At 35.7% G+C, this 16,369-nt stretch overlaps 1 protein-coding gene across 1 annotated transcript; it reads left to right on the top strand.

Annotated features, from left to right (window-relative positions):
* The first annotated feature begins 7,441 nt into the window (after positions 1-7,441).
* On the top strand, positions 7,442-15,523 carry LOC109013457 (WD repeat-containing protein 44-like). Its single transcript, XM_018995546.2, has 7 exons — positions 7,442-9,471; positions 10,783-10,873; positions 11,210-11,367; positions 11,471-11,522; positions 11,648-11,730; positions 11,919-12,012; positions 14,555-15,523. The coding sequence occupies exons 1-7, from the start codon at positions 7,831-7,833 to the stop codon at positions 15,148-15,150; spliced, it is 2,715 nt and encodes a 904-aa protein (XP_018851091.1). The 5' UTR covers positions 7,442-7,830; the 3' UTR covers positions 15,151-15,523.
* The last annotated feature ends 846 nt before the right edge of the window (positions 15,524-16,369 follow it).

The raw sequence follows: 16,369 nt of genomic DNA, 5'->3' as shown, positions 1-16,369 counted from the left end.
CAGGAGAGAACATAACTACTATTTCATCCTCTCTTCCCAAGGATCGTCGTTCTGACAGGCTACAAAATAAAATCAAGCAGAGTGTGCAAAGTAGCTGTGGCGGTCACACTGGGGTTTCAACCCAGGAACATCCTGAAGTGAAACTGGGGGGATGTTGCAGGGGCTTGGTTGAATACAATCTCAGTTGATTGGGATACTGAGAACCAATTTAGGATGACATCCATTAATTGGGTTCCAGAGGGTGCATCTGTGAGAGAGAAATAGAGATGTGGACCCCGACCCTACCCATCTGCCCAAGACCTCCCCAGACTTCTTGTTTGGGTAGGGGGGTCCAACCGTCTGTTTTCTCTCATAAATTCATCTTGCCGTTGCTCGAGCAATGGCAGGGGATCTGGATTCGACTTGATGCTGCAAAAAATGGTGAAAGTCCCTCTTCAGCCCCTGTTGGAGGGTGTATAGAAATATCAAATTGCACTGAAAATCACAACGCACTACAATAGTAACTACTGGCAAGAAAGGCAGAAAGGCAATATAGTGTAGGATGTTAATGCAATCAAGAAGTTCAGTGGCAAAACGATGCTTACCTTTCCCATATCTGCCTAAGCGCTGGTTTCGTTTCGTTTTCATGCCCAATGTGCGCGGCGTAATTTTGATTGCAAATGCCATGGGCCATGATAACTGCATAATTATGGCATTTGAATCCAAATGGAAGGAGTTTTGATGATGCCAACTGCCATCCCCCACATTTTTATTACGTTGCCATTTCTTATTAGTGAATACTGCTCCCATCCTGAAAGCAAACGGGACAATTTTTTTCTGCATCAGGATTGGAAAAACAGCTTGGAGGATACAATCATAAAGAGATTGTATAAAAATAAATTTTTAAATTGAGGTGATTTTACGTGATTTATTATATATATTTTATAATAAAAATAATTTTATAATCTGACGTATTATATTAAATTTTTTATTTATAGATGTAACCAAAGTCTCTTTTCGTTAATATGTATCTGCCAGAGTGCATGCTCGCTCTTGGTTTGCCAACTCATCCTGCAATTAATTAAAGGTCGTGTGTAAGAGATCCATGTTTCTCAGCCTGTTGCCTCTGCAGAGCCCAAAATACACCGGACTTCCAACCTGCAGCCTGGACCACACCAGCCTGACATTGCCGCTGCTAGATGCAACCGAAGACGAACTTCACGCTACCAAAAACTACTAGATGTGAAGGCCTCGTTTGTTTGTTTTTAGAAACGACGCGAGTTGAGATTAAAATTATGAAGTTAAATAAAATATTATTAAAATATATATTTAATATTATTTTTATTTTAAAATTTAAAAAAATTAAATTTCTTATTTTATTTTATATGAGAATTTGATAAAATTGTAATAATAAAATAAGAAGTTTTTAAAATTTTCAAAATCTTGAATTTTGGTCTTGAAAAGAAATTAGGCCTAAAAGTTCGGAGAAAAACAATAAAAAGTGAACATATGAATTAGAAAAGAGCTAAAGGTTTGGATTAAGTGTTTTATTTTATCTCATTAATATAATTTTTTTAAATTTTTACATAAAATAATAATAAGTACTTACTCAAGCTCGTAGCTTTATGACCTGTAACCAAAGGACTTGCTCAAGTCGTACGTATCATTTGAGCTCGATTGTCCATAACTGTATATTGGACATTTATGTAGCAGCATCTCCCGGGTCCCGCAGATCTTTACTGTATTAGTAGTGAAGTAGCTACATTTTAGTTAAAATTTAATTAATTTTTTTTAATTTAACTAATTATTTTCAACAATATCAAATAATAAAATTTTTAAATATATCTCTATTCTATTGAAATATTTATTTTTATTCTTTCTCTATGAAAAGTTTATTTAAGTTAATCATTTAAAAAACACGGATGCACATAAAAAATATGATAAGTTTTAACTAATATATTTATAATTCAACATAACTACTTAGAAATGGACAAGACTTTAATTTGAATTAGGTTTTTTTTTTTTTTTTTTAGAAAGAGGACGATGTCTCAATTTTATAGATAGCCCTCACTTGTAGCGATGAAAAACCGTAGTTACAATCAAATACCTGAGTGATACAAGTATGCATAAAATCAAAATCCAGGTATCAAAAACCTAATCAACCAATCAAAATAAAACATTGATCACTATTGTTCATAATACAATAACAAAAACAGGACCAACCCTAGAAACATTTGAATTGGGTTAAATGGAATGAAATGCATATATACTACACACAATAAGAGTTGACAACATAAGCCTAGCATTAAGCAATCGCTTTACCGAGCCCACTACGAAGGCTCTCAGAACCATAAAGCAAAAGATCCTCCTGGGCCTCAAGTAACCCAATCATTTCCCTTTTAAAATATGCTCATTAATTACTTGATCACAGCTCAAAAGTAATTCCCTCAATGAAAAAGCATTTATTATATATTTAATTTGAGAAATATTTTAATCATTAAAAAAATACATCATAAAAAAAAAATTATAAATAATATTACTTGATATGGTAGGTTAGAATATTAAATATTTTTATTGTAAAATAAATCTAACCTATTATATATTTTTTTTGTTATTGTACCACTTCTCATCTAACTTTCGATTTTTAGCTAAAATTGAATGTAACTTGCAATTTGATTAATGTTCCCCAATTCTCATGCACTCCTGGGGCTACGCTACCTACTCTCTCTTTTCATCCAAACTGAATTGTTACGGTTTTAGTTAAAATATTTGTCGTTTCTAGATCTTGAATGCCAGCTTAGTTGCTTGAAATCCCTATACATATCCTACTCATGTTTTGTAATTAATTATTCCTTGTATTTTGAATCAGCCAATAATCCTGCAATACAATCATGTTTCCACACTTGAGCGAATAATCCTGAAACAATATCATACTTTGTTCGTGTCGAACTAGAACATTATTGATACTCAGAAGGCCAACCTCTGCATTATATGTTCCTGTTCTTTTTTATATATATATATATATATTTTTTTTTTTATTGAGTTGGAAATAGTACAATAGTGCACATGCAAGCCTTATAAAAGCTAGAAAATGTTACATTGTCATGTCCCCTTACCAAGCTCGATTATGTACCTGCCATGCATATGCTCTGATCAGCTAGCTTTCAGTGGTGATGATATATTTATTGGCCTTTCTTTATTCTAAAATTCATGCCTGCATCTTGTTTGGATATTTGCGGTGCTAGCCTGCTTGGTCTCTTCCTCTGCCAGCCCCGGCCTTAAGTTGCTGGCCTTCGTTTAAATAATCCCATGGGCATTCCATTTCATGAGCTCATGTTATATCTTCGCATTTCTCCTTTTGCCCATGATCTTCTATATATATATATATATATATATATATATATATATAAATATTTCCACTAGGTCCGGCCGGAATCCTTTTTCAAGCCCCAAACAGGCTGTTGGGAATCAAGTCACGTAGTGTGGTACTCTTAATTGGTTGTCTTATATTATCTCTCATTATGTGGAGTAGTTTGTAATGATTAATTTAGCTCTAATTTAATTATTAATAATGGTGCATATAATGGCAATTATATATGGAATTAAACAATATTGAAAAGCTTGTGCAGGATAATGCATGCATGGGTACGTAGGAGATCAACAGTACGTAGTACTATTATATATATATATATATATATAGGTACGTACAAATACTACGGAGTAATAAGAAAATTAAGACAAGAAGAAGAACAGATCTGCCACTCAACACCAAGCTGGAACTGCCGAAATCATGGGGTCTAGTACTAATTCTGACATATTGAAGATCATTTGAGGGAAAAGATTGTTGAATTTTTCTTTATTGTCTTAATACTGTAATCTTCTATTTATGTCATTGTAATCATGCCTTTAGTTACCCGTTACACTACAAGATGTATATATAATAAGGATATCTAAATATGAAATGGAATATATATATATATATATAGTACTTTTTCTAACTCTTCTCTGTTTTGTTGTTAATCTTTCAGTTCATATGTTTGATCGATCTCTACGTGTCAATGTATGTGCTATATATGTCATGTGTTTGCAATGCAAAGAGCTTTGAAGATAAAACCGATCGAAAGATTGTAATCATGGTTTCGTTGAAAAAGCTAGAAACGAAGGAGAGTTAATGGAGAAGCGAAGCGAGGGTACTGCATGAGACACGAAGGCCATTCATTAATGGGGCCTTTCCTCTCTTTGCTTTAGGTTGCCACGACGTTGTAAGTACTCTTGTCTGAGTGTGCTCAGGGGTTCGTTAAAGAGAGAAAAGAGTACTGTTAGATCATGATATACATACTTAAGAGTCAACGACATGACTTGGTTGACTTGTGTAACTTCCTTCAAATTGCAGTCTATATATATAACTGTATGGACTATGGAGTAGTCGTAGTGTCACCCAATCGTGGAGACCAACCCACCAAAATTGTCTGAATTATATTCTGAGGTTGCTTTTGTCTTTCAATTTGGGGTTGGACGGCGATGCACTTTTCCCCTTGTACCTGCCGTTTGCATCACTTCTTTCCACCTTTTTTTTGTACAGAACAATTTCTCAATAAATTTAAATCCAGAAAATAGATAATATTTTCTTTTTGTTTTCTATTTTATAAGCACATATATAGTTTAAGACGTAGTCGTGAATATGTAAGTATCGTGTAATTATTTTAAAAAAATTGACTAAATACAAGATCTATGTAAAAAAAAAAAATTAGTTTTTTAATAATAAACTTTACTTTTTTTTAAAATCATTACATGACATTTACACACTTCACGATTATATATAATATTATTAATAATTTAATTAGCGGTCTTGCTGGCCATCCACCGCCTCTACCGTCCCTCTTCTTTCTAAGCTTCTTCCCTCTTCTTTTATGAGAACTTGAGTTCCACAAACTTCTTGTGCAAGAATGAGTTGTAATGCATCTTTGAAACAGGTCAAAAGTCTAGCTAGCTGTAGATTATTATGATCATTATTATATATATATATATATATAATATGTAGAAGCAAGTTCATTTGGCTTAAAAATAAAAGTGCTCAAGAAGTTAACCCTGGCATGCTTAAGATATAAAGCTTTCCCAGTACCGAGGCATAAAGAGATTATATTTTAATTATATGTCACGTTTTGAACTTTGCATTAGGGAAAATGTTATTAATTTATTTCAATCTACAATAGCCTGGCATTGGTAGCCCAAGCCTAGTCTTTTAGGTATAGATTAGATTCCTATATATTTGGAGTCAACTCCTAAGAACTCATGAGATGTGACCAAACATACTGCAGCGAAATTCTGGTTGCTTTTATCTCCTCTAATTAAATTACATCTACTTGCCACAAAATTACATACATATTAATGTATTTTTCAAATAATATATTGGGTTCTTAGAAAAGAAAATGAAATTATTATAAGATCATTGTATGAGATTAGTGGTAATGCATTGACTTTTAGGAGGATTTTTTATATTTTTGACCATTTTTATAAGATTGGCATCCAATTAGTGGCTTGACACTTATTTTTTAAGTGTATTTTTTTACCTTATGGAGAGCTGCAAGCCTGCAAGTTGCGAGCAGACTTTTGATGAAGATCAAATTGCAATAATTTATTTGAGTCTCTTTTAAGAATAAGAACAAAAAGTTTTGAAATTTATGCTTAGGCGGTCATATTTAGATAGTGAGATGATTTATATGAAAATTAAAAGTTGAATAAAATATTATTATAATACTATTTTTTAATTTTAAAAAATTAAATTATTTATTATATTTTATATAAAAATTTTAAAAAATTATAATAATAAAATAAAATAAAATTATTTCTGTATCAAAACAAAATTTTATTATAGCTATAATAATTATTCACCGAAATCGTGGCCGTTCATATATCTTGGGATCTTGACCCATGGTTCATATGATATAACACACCCAACCTAGGGCAGTGGTGGTGCCCACCTAGAGAGTGAGAGAGAGTGAGAGTGGCAGACATTAATAAATGGGTCATTAAGCAGTAATGGGTTGGACAGCGTGGGAGGAATGGAGAGAGCAGCAAGTGGTTGTAAGGCTTTAGGCTGGACTTGTCTGGCATTAGGCATAGCCCAATCCAAACCCTCTCAGGCCCAATACTACAGTTAATGTTAATTTTCTTATTACATATTTTAAATGGATAACTTATAAAGCTATTTAAAATCTATCAAATCTATCAGTATAACTAAAAATGATAAAGTTAAAAATAAATAAAGAATATATATATATATCACAATATATCTTCCTTTTATTTCAATATAATATACTTAATTACTACTGTTTGATTAAATAATAAACTCTAGGTCCATGGAAATTGTTAAACTATCCTTAAATTGGTGCCTTTCTATTCGTTTTATCCAATATAATATTCGGTACGGGTATGTAAGACCCACCTTTTTTTGGCAATGCTCTTACATCCTGATTGAGATGTAATTTATATGTAGTTTTAGAGACAAACTAATTTTAATCTAAATGAAATGATTGGATCATATGGCATCTTTCTTTCTCCTCCACTAGAGAAGATGGTGATAAGGAAATCACAATTTTATTATGGGTTTGTAACTTTTTTTTCTTTAAAGAATAATGATATATACAGTCATGAGTTGTGTAATCACCGCATACTATTTTTGAAAAATTAATCATTTTACGTGAGTCTTATATTTACTTACATTCTTTTTAACGGAGTGCACGACATTTACGTATTCTATAACTGAAAATATCATTTATCTTCTTTAAATAGTATTGTAAGACTCTATTCTCAACTATTGGGACCATCTTAAAGAGTTTTATTCACGAAAGAGTGTCGTTTTGGTGGCCAAATCCTGCCATTTGTTAGGGGGCCACCTAACACGATTACCATGTCTGATTATTTTAGGGTAATACTAGAAAAAAATAATCAATGTCTCGATGTGTTTTGGAGGGTTAAGTATTCATAACAAAACTCGAATAGTAATTACCAGAGAGAAAAGTCAGAAGACCTTGAAATCAAAAATAAATTACAAGGATGAAGACAAAAGTAGCATACAAAATCTCATATTAGCATTGACAATTGTTTTGAAAGGAATGGCTATCTGAATCTACGGCCATAACTTTAAAAAGAGGGAACAAAAAAGAAAGATTTATATGAACCACACCACATTTGACAGCAAAAGAAAGAGCATGTTTTAGCAGAAAGAGTAAAAGGCAAAAGTTATAATCCTATCTATATATCAATCAACCTATTATGTCTAAAGCATGATCCCAACATTAAATTCAAAAGAGAGTTATGGCTTCCAATAAACTCACCCAACACCAACACCAACACCATCATACCCATCAACCCAATCAATTTTTTTTATTTTTTTTTATTTTTATTTTTAAATTTAATTTCCATCTTCAAAATTCTGATCCATTTTGATCTGCATTTTCCATTTCCTTCCCACTTTCCCACGTTTTCCCATTAGAAAAAGAGAAAATAGACCCTCTCTCTGTCTCTCTGTCTGTACACACACAAAAACATTGCCCAAACCCCAACTCCCCACAGCATTGGACTTCGTTCCTCTAACCCCCTCTATCTCTCATTGGATCTGAGTTCCAACTTCCAACCCCAAAACCCGTATCTCCTCTTGTCCGATCCTCTCCGAATTCCTCAAAACTCACCCGGATCGAACACACACGCCGCCGTTTTACGCGCTGACAGAAAGGGGGCCTCAGGCTCACGGAGATAGAGACAGAGTCGGGCATTCGGATCCAATTGATCCCCCGGGGGCATTTCTCCATTGAAATGGGAAATGCCCGCGAGGTGTATTAGTATTAAACGATGAGCAAAATCGACGACGACGACGAAGAAAACAACAGCAAGGACAACGACAGCGTCGACGACAACGAGTGCTACTACGAATCTCTCGACCGCATCGTCTCTTCCTCCTGCTCTTGCTCTAACTCCAACTCCGATAACGACGAGAACGACACCGTTTCTTTTTCGGCCTCGCCCAATCATGGGTCGGTACCGAAATTCCCAATGGGCACGTCCAACAAGTACGATGTCTGGATCTCCCAGCCCTCCTCCGTCTCCGAACGCCGCTCCCGCCTTCTCCGCCAAATGGGCCTCAGCAACGACCCGTCCCTGTCCCGCGATAAACCCGCCCGAGATTTCGGATTCGGTGGAGACATTGGCCGATCGGTGTCTTCCGATCGGTTGACTAATCATTCCGGTGCGTCCACCATGGTTCGATCAAAATCAGACGGGAGTGATCGTCAATTTGATGTTAGGCCCACATCAACCTCAGCTTGTGCTCCTCCAGTTCTTTCGACTCCTTCGGTTTCTCTTGTAAATAATAATGATGATAGTTATAAATGCAACCACGCTGTTCTTGTTAAGGCGCGGAGCGGTAATAGTGATGGAGAATCGAGAGCCGCTGCTTCGCCGAATAAGCCGCCCATTGGGAAGAGTAGTTCCAAAAAGGTGGATGAGATCCGTGGCAATTTCACGGTGGGTTTGGATGTTAATTTTGATAGCAATGCAGGTGGTAGTGGTGGGGAAGTTGAGGTGGAGGGTTTGGATTGTAATGGGGTTGGGAGGGAAAGTGAAAAGGTGTGTTTGATTAAGAACCTTGATAATGGGAAGGAGTTTGTGGTGAACGAGATTAGGGAAGATGGGACGTGGAACAAGCTCAAGGAAGTAGGGACTGGGCGGCAGTTGACTATGGAGGAGTTTGAGATGAGTGTTGGGCATTCGCCGATTGTTCAAGAATTGATGCGGCGGCAAAATGTTGAGGAAGGAAATAAGGATAGCTCGGATTCGAATGCAAATGGGGTTGATGGGAGCGGCGCAAAGATGAAGAAGAAAGGGAGTTGGTTTAAGAGCATAAGGAGTGTGGCGAGCTCGGTGACGGGTCAGAAAGAGAGGCGGAGCAGTGATGAGAGGGATACTTCATCCGAGAAGGGTGGGCGGAGGTCGAGCTCTGCCACAGATGATAGCCAGGATGTTTCGTTTCACGGGCCGGAGAGAGTGAAGGTTAGGCAGTATGGGAAGTCATGTAAAGAGCTCACGGCACTCTACAAGAGCCAGGAGATACAGGCACATAATGGGTCTATATGGAGCATTAAGTTTAGTTTGGATGGGAAGTATCTCGCTAGTGCCGGTGAAGATTGCGTTATTCATGTTTGGCAGGTTGTGGAGTCGGATAGGAAGGGGGATCTGTTGATGGATAAACCGGATGATGGGAATATGAGTTTGTTCTTTGTTGCCAATGGGTCGCCGGAACCAACTTTGTTATCGCCAAGTATGGACAATCATCCAGAAAAAAAGAGAAGGGGGAGGTCATCAATGAGCCGGAAATCATTGAGCTTGGATCATGTTGTGGTGCCAGAGACCGTGTTTTCGCTTTCAGAAAAACCGATTTGTTCATTCCGAGGACATCTTGATGATGTGCTTGACCTTTCATGGTCCAAGTCACAGGTTAGTTGCTACTTTTTATGTTTCTATTGGTATGGTTTATTTTCTTTTTCTTTTTACCAAACAGTGAAGCTCCTCTATGTCATTGTTTGATGTGTTCAGTCTTTTATTTACATAAGCACGTCCAAGTCTCGCATAACAAAATTACAGCGCTGAATTTAGACTACTATCCTGAGGACAAAATTACAGAAATAGTCATTGTGATCCATCATGGAAGTCATGTGGTTGATTTTAACTCTTGGAAAGTTGGGCTTTTCTAATGCAACTATACTTTTAGTTAACGCGTAAAGGTTTTACGATCACTTAAATGTGTGCTACTGAGTAACTTATGAACTAATTAACTGTTTATGATTGATGAAAGTTATAACACGCGAACATCATCAACATAGCTGCCTTCTGGATTAAATGTCCAATATTCTCACTTTGTAAGCACAAGTTACTGCAGGAGTTATTTCTCTCGTAAGATAGCTTTGAGGATTCGTACTTTATTGGAAGTGAGGGGGTAAATGGATTAAATAGGATATAATTGTTGGGTTTAATGGGTCTTTCTTTTTTTTATGAGTAGTTTATGGGTATTTTCTTAACTAAAAAAAGTTTCAGTTAGCACTCTGTTTTTATTATAGTTTACATTGAATACTGGATTTGATGGTTAGCTAGCCAGATATTATGGACTTGGGAATGGCTGTCGTTGCAAGTAGACTTCCAAGCATTATATTTTTCTGTTTTCCGATGATCACCATTTTGAAGTGTCTGCTAGCCTTAGCCCTAACTCGGGTAATGTCCTGTTGACATGAGTATGGCCAGGCAGCTAGTGTGTACGGCCTGGTTACTCGTAACCACTTAGTGTGACTAAGGGCAGGTTTGGTAACCAAAACAAAACATAAAATTCTCATCTCATTTCATCTCATCATTACACATTTTTCAAATCTCCATACAAAATATAATAAACAATTCAACTTTTTCAAATCTCAATACACCTTTTTCAAATCCCAAAACAATAATAATATTAAAATATAATATTTTAAACTTTAAAACAAAACACAAAATTCTCATCTCACCCCCCAAACCTGCCCTAAATGTTTATAATGGGGACTTAGCCAAAAAAAAAAATTGTTTATTAGGGGGAGGTAATTATTGTTCATGCAACGTTCAGCAGTTTGCATTTGGCCTTTTTTCAGAAGACTTAGTGGACGTTTCTGAAATAAATATGTATTGGATACTGTGAAGTTGAATATGCACCTCTAAGTCAACTAATTGAACATTTTATAGAATTTTGAGCCAATTATAGACTTACAAATGTGCCTTTTTTTTCAGCACTTGCTCTCATCTTCAATGGACAAAACAGTGCGGCTGTGGCATTTGTCTAGCGAGTCTTGTTTGAAAATTTTTTCACACAACGATTATGGTAAGTCAATGTGGCCTGATGTCTTTCTTTATCTTTGTTCGGCCTCTCTTTTGTATCTGTTGAATATAGGCCATTGATATGGATGCTCCTTAAGAAAGTAATGGACCAATATATCTCATTGATGGATGAAACAAGCTAGCTTTACTTTTGGGTTCATAAGAAAATATAGTATTTCACACTCAAGTAAATGAAATTTAGTTTAGTTGGAAGTATCACTTCCTGATTTATTATAAAAGTGGGCTTTTCATAACCAGAAATATATCTTCCACCGTTTTTTTCAGTGAGCTAGTTTGTATACCGCTAATTATACTATTTCTTGGATCTCCCTTGACACAGTAACTTGCATCCAGTTTAATCCTGTTGATGATAGATACTTCATCAGTGGATCCCTAGATGCTAAGGTTCGGATATGGAGCATTCCTGATCGTCAGGTTGTTGATTGGAATGATGTGCATGAGATGGTTACTGCTGCTTGCTATACACCAGATGGTCAGGTTGGTTGTGGCTAATATGCCTAATTTTTACGTAAAAGACAAGTTCAATTTGTGAAAAATATCATCATTCAATTAGCTCAACGAACTTTGTTGATTCCTGAAGGGTGCACTAGTTGGTTCATACAAGGGGAGTTGCCATTTGTATAATACATCTGGTATGAGTTTATACAGCTCCCTCTCCTTAGTATGTTTGTGTTGTTGTTGCGCCGCATACAGGCTTGCCTGGTTTAGTCAAGTGTATTGCACATGACTTAATAACTCTATCTGCTCATACTTTCAGAGAATAAGTTGCAACTGAATGTTCAAATCAATCTTCAGAACAAGAAGAAAAAATCTAATCACAAGAAAATCACTGGTTTCCAGGTAATTCTGTGGCCCTACCATCACATACTTAAGAAATTATACATTCTGCTATGAAGAACATGAATGATTTCTTTTCCCTTTTGCTCTTTGCTCTGTTCAGTTTTCCCCTGGCAAAGCTTATTTTTATATTTACTTTGAGCCGCAAGTTTGTGTGATCTTTTGAGTTTCTGATCAGTTCAAATGAACAGTTTGCTCCAGGAAGTTCATCAGAAGTTCTCATCACTTCTGCAGATTCACGAATTAGGGTTGTTGACAGTGTTGATCTGATTCGCAAGTTTAAAGGTAATAACAAAATGCATAAAATGCTGCTTCATTTATTTATTTTTTCCTTTAGCTGCATCAAATTGTTCAAGTCATGAATCCATTTGTCTAAAACCTGTTTAAGTTGATTAATATGACAGTAATGCAAGAAATTGATTCACATGATTCTTTATTTCCTGAAGTTTTCGATGGAATGATTTTTTATTCGTCCCTCAAAAAAGATTTGCAAAAATTTGATCTCTAGGAAGGACCATGGGCTAATAGCCTGGACAACAATAAGTCAAATTTTAATATTTAGAAGACCACACTGTGGACCACCATAACCTGTTGCAAATGTTTTGAATAGCCTGTTTAATTACAATATGTACTATCTTTTTTTGCTCGGGACTTCTTGGAGATTATTGTCTGTAGTGAATCCTACCTACATGATTTTACATCTCTTCAATCTATTCTATTCTAGTGCTCTATGCCCATTCACTAATACTAGTAGTAATTAGAAATAATTCGTGGAGTGCACTTACATCTAATAGAAATGTTGTTTTGTCAAAAGGCATCCGAACAGAAGTTGTTGCCTTTGAAAGTTTCTTAAGGTTTGTTTTACAGTGAGAAAGACCAATAGCATTCAACTACCATGAGGGAAGGCGGAAAGAACCCTAATTAGGAAGTGCAATAGATGGACCTGAGATCCTGTAAACTGTCAGTTGAACGAGTGATTCATAGTATTTACGTGATGTAAAGCACTCTAACTCCTATTTATTTCTTCAATGTTTTCCAGCCTTTGATCTAATTATTTTGCCCATGGGTGAAGCTTCTGACAGCATATGGTTGTGACTGTCCATCAGCCTTTTTTAGCCTAATTTTTAGATATGTCCTTAATTGTTCAGCTCCCAATTTCCAGTTTGCAACCTTAACCATAAACACTGTGAAAGGGCTCTTTTAAGTATTTGTACTTTCAGTTGACAACTTGAAACAGTTTTCCCTTTACTATGAATATTGGACAGTATCCGTAAAGTGAAAGATGTTTCCCTGGGTTCCAAAGCTTCTTCCAAATCCTGGTTAGATGTTCAGAAGTTCCTTATTACATTGATCTTGACAATCAATATTTCATATTCATTAGTTCCCAACTAATATAGTTAACTGTGCAACTAGATTTTTTGCATCTTTGATGCTGTAAAGGCTGGATGTGTTTACTGGAAGTACTTGAAGCATATATGCAAGGGGCCAGTTTACTAGTAGATTGAGACAAGCTTCAAAGTAAATTAGCTAGTGAGCTCTAGCTCAATTAATATTTCCTCTCCCTATAAGAATTAGTGGAAGGAGAGGTTGTGGTATCTAGATCCATTGGTCGGTTTTTGACCATCATAGGTCGTTTCTGTTTGGGGGTTTGAAAAAGTCAAAGTTGGTTTGGATGTTGGTGGTTTAACCATATCCAAACTGTCTGATACATTCTATAGAAACCCACAGTTTCTCACACCCACACCACCCATTTCTCTCATCCATTGGACTGGCCCTAAATCCCACCTTCTCACACCCTAATATCATCTGCCAACTATCTTTGCCAACCCTATTTTCTCACATCTGAATCCAATGAACACCAATGGAGTAGTTTGGTGCTCACCAAGTGGGTAAACTGTCCAAAAGATACCCTTCCTTTTGGAGGAATCGATTATCAATTAAGATTTCAAATAATTGTTACTTGAAATCAAGGCAGTGATGACACGTTATATTAACTGCTATATTTAGTAAACTACCTGTGGAGGAGCTTTTCTTTATAAGAACGGTGTTGATGAGTTAATGGTTTTCACCAAATAGTTTGAAATCAGTTGCTGACCTTTGAAAATGCTAGGAGCATGTAAAGCTGGCTCATAAGTTGGAAACGAGAAAGAGAAAATGAGTGATATATGTATGAATTACACAATATCTTGATACCATGATACTATGATACTACAATGGACTCCTGTGCTTGGTTTGTTCAAATTTATATGATTGTGATGGCTGTGGGTTAAGATTCATTCTTATTCAAGCTCATACGCTGCCTGCTGGTGTATCCTGCACCACTAAAAGTAGGAATTCTTGTGCTAGAGCCCGTGCTTAAGATGTAAAACTCAGGTGCAAGTTATTGCGTTTTTGAGTTATCAGTTGTACAGATATCACATGGTTTTTTTTTTTTTTTTATCAGTAGATATCACATGGTTTTAGCCATGATACAATCCAAATTAGGTCTGTCTCACTGGTTTTTTATATCTCGTGGTCATTAGATTTCTTATTAAATTAAAATTACATCTTTAGACAAGAAATACTTTGGAAACCGAGTCCTTCAAGCTCATTCTCTGTTATTGGCTGCTGAACAGATTTCCATAATTTAAGTTCCCATTCTATTTGCATGAAGATTAGAATTCTAAGTTCTGCAAACTGCAACAGAAGTTGTGAACAAAATGCAGAATGTATAATGATGTATGCATTTGGGCACCTTACTCACGAACCTTTGTATTTTACTGTACTGGCATATGCATATTCCGACTTGAACAATTTTGACAGCATCGGTAGGTGCCTTCTGTGACAGGTTTTCGCAACCAAAACAGTCAAATATCAGCTTCCCTCACTTCAAATGGAAAATATGTTGTCTCCGCCAGTGAGGATTCGTGTGTGTTTGTGTGGAAACACGAAGCTGATTCCCGACCGAATAGGAGCAAATGTGTCACTGTAACGCACTCCTATGAACATTTCCACTGCCAAGATGTGTCTGCAGCCATCCCTTGGCCTGGCTTGGGTGACTCTTGGGGACTACAAGATAATTACTGCAGGGAACAAAATGGGCTTGACAACAACCTTGACGAGGTCTCCACAGCCAATCATCCGCCTACACCTGTTGAGGAGATTAACGGCGGTTCTCAATCTGCATCCGGCTTCTCGAATAGTCCACTTCATGGAACGATCTCTAGTGCAACCAATAGTTACTTTTTTGATAGAATCTCAGCAACATGGCCGGAGGAAAAACTTCTTGTACCTACCAGGAATCGAAGCAGCCCTCGTGTCAGTGTGGATTTCTTCAATGGGGTAAACCAAAACGTGTCAGCCTGGGGTTTGGTGATTATAACTGCTGGCCTTAGAGGGGAGATTAGAACTTTTCAAAATTTTGGGTTGCCAGTTCGAATATAAGGGGCCATACCTCAACCTCGAGCTCGGGGGAAACAAGTTGATTCTACTACTGAAGGCAGTACTCTTAACACTTCCCCCCTTACATGGCAAAATTTGTACAGAGAATTGGGTGAGATTTGTAATATTTAGCGGTGTTCCGTTTCTGGTTCATGTGCTAGCCGGATGTGGAGTGCAGATGAAGAGCCAGTCCGACCGAGCATTGAAAAAAAAAAAAAAGAAAAAAAAAAGAATAGATTTGTTAAAAAGGGAAAAAAAAAATACACCTTGAATCTTGAAACCGATGAATTTCTGTAATCGGAAATTGTAGAGTTATGAGCATGGAAAGAGCTTACTGAAATTATAAAATGAAAATTCTTTTACGGTTCGTTTTCAATGGTTTTGTTTCATCCAAATCCGTTTGTGTTCAAGTTCGCGTATGGTGGCCAGTTTGAGATTCATGGAGTTCCGGCTAGATAGGATTGTAGTGTCGCGTATTTAATTTAAAAATAAAATAAAATTTATTATTAAAAAGTTAAATTTTTTTTAATATAGGTTTAATATTTATTTTTATTTTTTTAAATGAATATACGAACTCTTATTTTTTTACTGATACAACACAACGGATGTGAAAATTTTTCACATTAGCTATATTAAAAAATATTGGTATTTTAGTTTTTTTGAAATTATAATGAATTTTACAATTAATAGTGTGTTAACACATCGATTTATGTAGAGAAAAACTCTCCAAGAAATATGGGGCAGAAGCAGTAGATTATAAATAATAGGCAGCTGAGTCATGAAAGCTACTTGCGTATTATTTTACTCAAAGTTTTGAATTTCGTTTCGTATGCAGGCCGATAAACAAATTTCGACCTTTACTTCTTCATTTTTTTTTTTCAAACTTTAGGCTCATTTTTAAATCTCCAATTTAGATCAGATTATTTATAATTTACTCATATATAAATTATACTTTTAGAATATAATTTTTATATATAATTTATTTATATATAAACTATTCTAAAATGATACAAATATCGAAATATCTCGTTTCAATGCCTTATAGCCAAGTCAAACTATATAAATTAAAGCACTCTCACGTTTGAGTTCGAGTTTTCATTAGGATGGATTGTAATTCCAACCGTTTGGATAGAGAGATAAAATGAGATGATTTGTTAATAGTAATGAAATAGTTTGAATTAATATCTTTTAAGGAGTTTTGAGAAAAGAGAGAGAAAGTTAA

Source organism: Juglans regia, chromosome 2 (genome assembly GCF_001411555.2).
Source record: "Juglans regia cultivar Chandler chromosome 2, Walnut 2.0, whole genome shotgun sequence".
NCBI lineage: Eukaryota > Viridiplantae > Streptophyta > Magnoliopsida > Fagales > Juglandaceae > Juglans > Juglans regia.
This window is presented reverse-complemented; position numbering and strand designations above follow the sequence as displayed.